General features: G+C 36.3%; 1 protein-coding gene across 22 annotated transcripts in view; it reads left to right on the forward strand.

The window, feature by feature from the left end:
- Positions 1-6,000, forward strand: part of DLAT (dihydrolipoamide S-acetyltransferase) — a 29,792-nt gene extending 23,792 nt beyond the window's left edge. For 16 of the 22 annotated variants that reach the window (XM_081543401.1, XM_081543384.1, XM_081543387.1 and 13 more), the window contains 3 exons: positions 1,823-1,985; positions 2,985-3,121; positions 3,994-6,000. In XM_081543401.1, the coding sequence (XP_081399527.1) occupies positions 1,823-1,985; positions 2,985-3,121; positions 3,994-4,123 (430 nt within the window). In that variant the 3' untranslated portion in view covers positions 4,124-6,000. Of the gene's footprint in view, positions 1-1,822; positions 2,032-2,946; positions 3,122-3,993 lie in introns of all 22 variants that reach the window. The other 6 variants (XR_014069217.1, XR_014069214.1, XR_014069213.1 and 3 more) reach the window with 4 other exon arrangements.

Below are 6,000 nucleotides of genomic sequence, written 5' to 3' on the forward strand. Positions count from 1 at the left end.
CCCTTTCCTCTATCCACTAGTTTGTTTTCTCTGTGAGTTTGTTTCTGTTTTGCAAGTACGTCCATTTGTATTATTTTTTTTTACATTCCACATATAAGATATACAGTGTTTGTCTCTCTGGTTTATTTCCTGAAGCATAATATTCCCTAGGTCTATCCATGTGGCTGCAGATGGTAGAATTTCGTTCTTTTTTATGGCTGAGTAATATTCCTATGTGTGTGTATGTGTGTTTGTGAGTGAATGAGATGTCCATTGTCTGTTGATGGGCACTTGGACTTGGGTTGCTTCCCTGTCTTTAATTGGTATGTTCATTTTTCTGGATATATATACCCAGGAGTGGAATTGCTGGATCATGTAATAGTTCTATTTTACTTTTTTAAGGAAACTCCATACTCTCTTCCTGTAGTGGTTGCACCAGTTTATTGATGCATTCTCACCAACAATTTATAATTTATGCTTTCTAACCCTTTTTTCAACATCCTTGCCAACAATTTGTTAACTTTTTTCTTAATTGCAGAACACTTTAGCAGGGGCCCTTACACAGACAACCCCTAAGGAGATCCTGATACAGTTCAGGAGTTTGGGAACTTGGTTGGGGGGGAAATATAATTCTTTTTTACTAATCTTTATTGTGAAATTTTGGGCTTCCCTGATAGCTCAGTTGGTAAAGAATCTGCCTGCGTTGCAGGAGACCCCAGTTCGATTCCTGGGTCAGGAAGATCTGGAGAAGGGATAGGCTACCTACGCCAGTATTCTTGGGCTTCCCTTATAGCTCAGCTGGTAAAGAATCCGCCTGCAATGTGGGAGACCTGGGTTTGATCCCTGGGTTGGGAAGATCCCTGGAGAAGGGAAAGGCTACCCACTCCAGTATTCTGGCCTAGAGAATTCCGTGGACTGTATAGTTCATGGGGTCGCAAAGAGTTGGACACGACTAAGCGACTTTCACTTTCAGTGTGAAATTTAGCATTTTCTCCTATTACAAGAACAAATCAAAGAGGTGTTTTAATACTTGTGCTGATGACCAAATAAAAATCAAGTAGTTTTCATATGCATTGTAGTTGTTATGGATGTCTTAAAATATATCACTACTTCAGAAGCATAGCCATAATTAGATCTGCTGCAAGATTTTTGAAGCACATAAATCACATACTTTCATTGACATCCTATATATAAATAGTTTTGTGTTTTTGAATAGTTCAGTAACTGAATTTCAGTATATTTTGTTTTGGGGGGAGTTTTTTGGGTTTATTTCTTAATTTAAGTATTTTGTTTCCTGTGTTTAAAAATTCTGAGAAGGGACCCAAATGCGACAGTGTCTGTAGCATAGAAAAGATTAGGAATCCTGCTTGTATGTTCTGAGACGGCACTACACCCTACCTTGTGAGCACTCCTGTTTCTCCCCTCCATGTAGTTCTTTCCCCTCAGTCTTCCTTCTGTCTGCTCAAGCTCTGCTTGCAGATGAAGCTCCAGCCAGTCCTCTTTGTCACATAAATCTAAGGAGTTTTTTTCAGTTCTCACTGGATGCTGAACCTTTTTTCCCCAATTATATTCATGATGTTGGTTAATGCAGATAAGGGGTAGTTAGTGAGTACATGGGAAACCAACCTACTGACACATTTCTCATTCATTTTTAAAAAGTGCAGGTCTGAAAAAATAAAAGTGCAGGTCTAAGAGAGGGCATAGCAAAATTGAAAGACCAGGCAAGATCTCTCTGGCTAAAAAGTGACACAGACTGAATACCACTATTCTTGCTTAACCTGACACAGACTCTTAACAGTTGATGATTATTGAGTTTTACTTTTCTTTTTTTCTTTTTAAATAGAAATCATGTTGTTGATATCAGTGTTGCAGTCAGTACTCCTGCGGGACTCATCACACCTATTGTATTTAATGCACATATAAAAGGACTGGAAACCATTGCTAATGATGTCGTTTCTTTAGCAACCAAAGCACGAGAGGGTAAACTACAACCACATGAGTTCCAGGTAAGATATTATGTGTTTACTTTGTGAATGTTACTATGTTATTTTAGTGATTGTATTGTTTTTAAAGTTGGCCTTACTCTTTTATTGCATTTCCACTTTTTGATTCTGCCTTGTGTTCTCATTGACAGAAGGTCTTGAAAATAAAGAAAAATTGAGTAACCTATCAAAAGCTGAAAAAAAGTTTTTCAAGTAGTGTGCAAAAGCCACACAACTGACTTGTGTTCATGTTGCTATGGTTGTGTGTTTTCAGCAAAGTGTAGCCCATTCAGTCTTTTATTTCTTTTTTTTCCCTTTCACCTTTATGTGTAATTAGTAAATAGGAATTGTATATATTTAAGGTGTACAACTTGATGTTTTGAATATATATATACTCTGTGATTGTGACAAGGTAATTAACGTATCTGTCATCTCATAATCTCATATACTTACCATTTTCCTTTTTTTTAATGGTAGTTGAGTCCTTTTTTTAGAAAATATATTATTGAAGTATAGTTGATTTACAATGTGTTAATTTCTATTGTACAGCAGAGTGTCTGTTATACATGTATATACATTCTTTTTCATATTCTTTTCCATTATGGTTTATCACAGGATATTGAATATAGTTCCCTGTGCTATGTAGTAGGACCTCGTTGTACATCCATCCTATATCTAATAGTTTGTATCTGCTAATCCCAAACTCCCAATCGAACCCTCCCCCATCTCTCCCCCTTAAGCAACCATGAGTCTGTTCTCTATGTCTGTGAGTCTATTTCTGTTTCATAGATAGGTTCATTTGTGTCATATTTTATATTGCACATATAAATGATATCATATGGTATTTGTCTTTCTCTTTCTGACTTGCTTAGTATGATAATCTCTAGGCTCATCCATGTTGCTAAGAATCCCTTCTTAAAGTAAAACATCTTAAGGTTTTTTCACAAAACATTTGTCATTTTTTCCGATTTATATTGACAAGCAGTTACCATGACCTGTTTTTAAATCTTTTTTTTCCTTTAGGGTGGCACTTTTACGATCTCAAATTTAGGAATGTTTGGGATTAAGAACTTCTCTGCTATTATTAACCCACCTCAAGCATGTATTTTGGCAATTGGTGCTTCAGAGGATAGACTGGTTCCAGCAGATAATGAAAAAGGGTAAGTGCCAAAATGGAGAGGGAGTTGTAAACTTACTTCCGTTACAGTATACCTGGCTTTGAGCCTTAGGTTTTATAATTATTGGCATGGCACATTGGAGCTTCACACAGAGTTAGATGTAAGCACAGAGTGAAGCTTCTCAGGGCAGCAACTCTTCTTATTTTGCTATTTGAGATGGGAAATCTTATTTACTCTAGGTCAGGGGTCAGCATAATTTTTCTTAAAGAGCCAGTTAGTAAATGTTTTGTTTTTTCTGGGTCATACAGTTGCTATTGCAAATACTCGGCTATTGTGGTATGAAAGCAGGCATAGGCAATACATAAACGTATTCCAGTAAGTCTGTGTTTGGTGGGATTTGGCCTGTGGGCTGTTATTTCCTGACCTGTATCCTTCAGATGGTTGTTTGGTCTGTTTCTTCAAACTATTGATGTGAGCTAGAGGTGTACAACGGAGAAGGCAATGGCACCCCACTCCAGTACACTTGCCTGGACAATCCCATGGACGGAGGAGCCTGGTAGGCTACAGTCCATGGGGTCTCGAAGAGTTGGACACGACTGAGCGACTTCACTTTCACTTTTCCCTTTCATGCACTGGAGAAGGAAATGGCAACCCACTCCAGTATTCTTGCCTGGAGAATCCTAGGGACGGCGGAGCCTGGTGGGCTGCTGTCTATGGGGTCGCACAGAGTCGGACACGACTGAAGCGACTTAGCAGCAGCAGCAGCAGAGGTGTACAACCCATGAAGAGTAGGTGAAAAATAATGTTACCTGGTTGGGGTTTTAAGTTAGGAGTTGGCATTTGAGCTGGTTACTAGCTAACATCTAGTGATTGCTTTTAGAATACCTAATAATGTTTTTTTAATCTTTTTCTAGATTTGATGTGGCTAGCATGATGTCTGTTACACTCAGTTGTGATCATCGGGTTGTCGATGGAGCAGTTGGAGCCCAGTGGCTTGCTGAGTTTAGAAAGTACCTTGAAAAACCTATCACCATGTTGTTATAATTAATCCAAGAATTTCTAGACTCTCCTAGGTCACACTGTTTCATTCTTACCAAGGTATTAATATGTTATTAAATGGTGGTTCTCTTTTTATTTTAAGGTTAACCAGTTATTTTTGAGTCTGTCCAAATAAGTTATTTGTAATGGGCATTACTGAATTTTTTAAAATGCCAATTACATCCCAATATTGTGCACATTTAATAAACACCAGATTTTAAGCTGTGTACTCTAGGTCAAGGGGCCTATGGCATAGCCCTTTGGTGGTAAGTCCTTCTACTGGAAATGCAGAGGTAGAATTGTGGTTCCCTATTGAGACAGGCACATAAAAGTAACCTTGATGAGACTTTGAGGGTTTGAAATTTAATTACCTCAAATGTTTTGATTAGATTTGAGAAAAGAGAAGTCAGGAAAACTAGTTCTTTTGGAGAAAGGATTTGAACTGAAACTTGATTTTGGAATTTAATTTGAAATTTTCTCTTACATAAATCTTGGTTTATCATGGATGGGAAGCATGGAGAACTTGAAGGAAAAGACAAGAAAACTTTAAAAGTCAACATTTTCATAGGACTGTTCAACCAGCTGTTCTTTGTTTATTTTTCTATGACTTCAGAAATGGTTGTTTTCTCCTCTTGAGATGAAGATATAAATATGAACCAGCTCCTTGGTATAAGTGAGAATTTGTGTGGGTATCTATTTAAATAATTTAAATGTGTCATTGTGAGAGCAGAATTCTATAATTGCCTCAAATAAAAGAATGTGCTTATAGAATTTAACAGAGTGAACTTGTGAAAGTAGAATTTTTCCTGTAAAATTAACTAGTGGTTACTTGCAAATGAACTTAATTACTAGGATTTATTAACTTAAATACCTGAAAAACTTGTATCAAGTAACTGTGGAATGGAATAAGTGTATATATGTAAATATGGTTCCTAGTGAGATATGTGCCAACGTCCATTTATCACCAATTTGTGTCTGAAAAGAAAAGGGGAAGAGATATACTAGTGGATAGTTTGGAGTGATAATAGATGATGACCAGAATAAACTGGTCATTTCTACTTGGATAAAGTGGAAAATGTTAAATGTGTACAAAAAGAAGTGTTCTATGTTTTTCCACTCCAATGTTGTCTCATGTAAAATAAGAAAACCCTAAAATCCTGTCAGAGAGAAAAAAATTATTTAGGTTGTTTGCTACCTTATCAGCCTAAATATTTATTTTCCATTTTGTTACAATTTGCCTTTCTGTGGAGGGGGGGGTGGGGGGGTGATATTCAGGATAATAAAAATGAATTAGATTACCACAATTCTAGACTTTCTATGGAATTGATGTGATTTAATAAATAAATTTGGAATTGTTTATGACTATTAACAAATCTGATCCTCCTTGTAAAATGTTATATGCAGAGCTGTTCCCTGAAATTTAGGTCTTTCAGTGTTGAATCTGTTTCTTAATGTTCATTATTACATGGTGCACAAGTGACACTCCATATAGTCCAGAAATATTTTCCTTGCTGTATTATTATGAAAACAATACGTTAATCTGACTTTTCAGTAGTGATTTTAGCTTGAATTGAAGATTATGGAGAAGGAACAAACTTATGACAAGGGACCATCAGTAGTATGAGCCACATCTGGTTCAAATACATGAAACTTCAAAGATAATTCATTATTTGGTAGTGTTTATGGCTCTGTTGTTCCCTTGAGAGAAAAATTTAAAAGTTGCATTCTAATAAAAATTGTTCTGAGTTAAAAACTAACCTGAGCTATAATTCTAAATTTGGATTCAGTTTATTTCCCTTACCAGATGGAACGAACAAGTGTTAGAAATAGTGTTTTGGTTCAAATTAGATTGTTTGAAAATTAAACTATATGTTTTCAATGTG

Source organism: Giraffa tippelskirchi, chromosome 11 (assembly GCF_054371585.1).
Source record: "Giraffa tippelskirchi isolate mGirTip1 chromosome 11, T2T-mGirTip1v1.2.pri, whole genome shotgun sequence".
Lineage (NCBI taxonomy): Eukaryota > Metazoa > Chordata > Mammalia > Artiodactyla > Giraffidae > Giraffa > Giraffa tippelskirchi.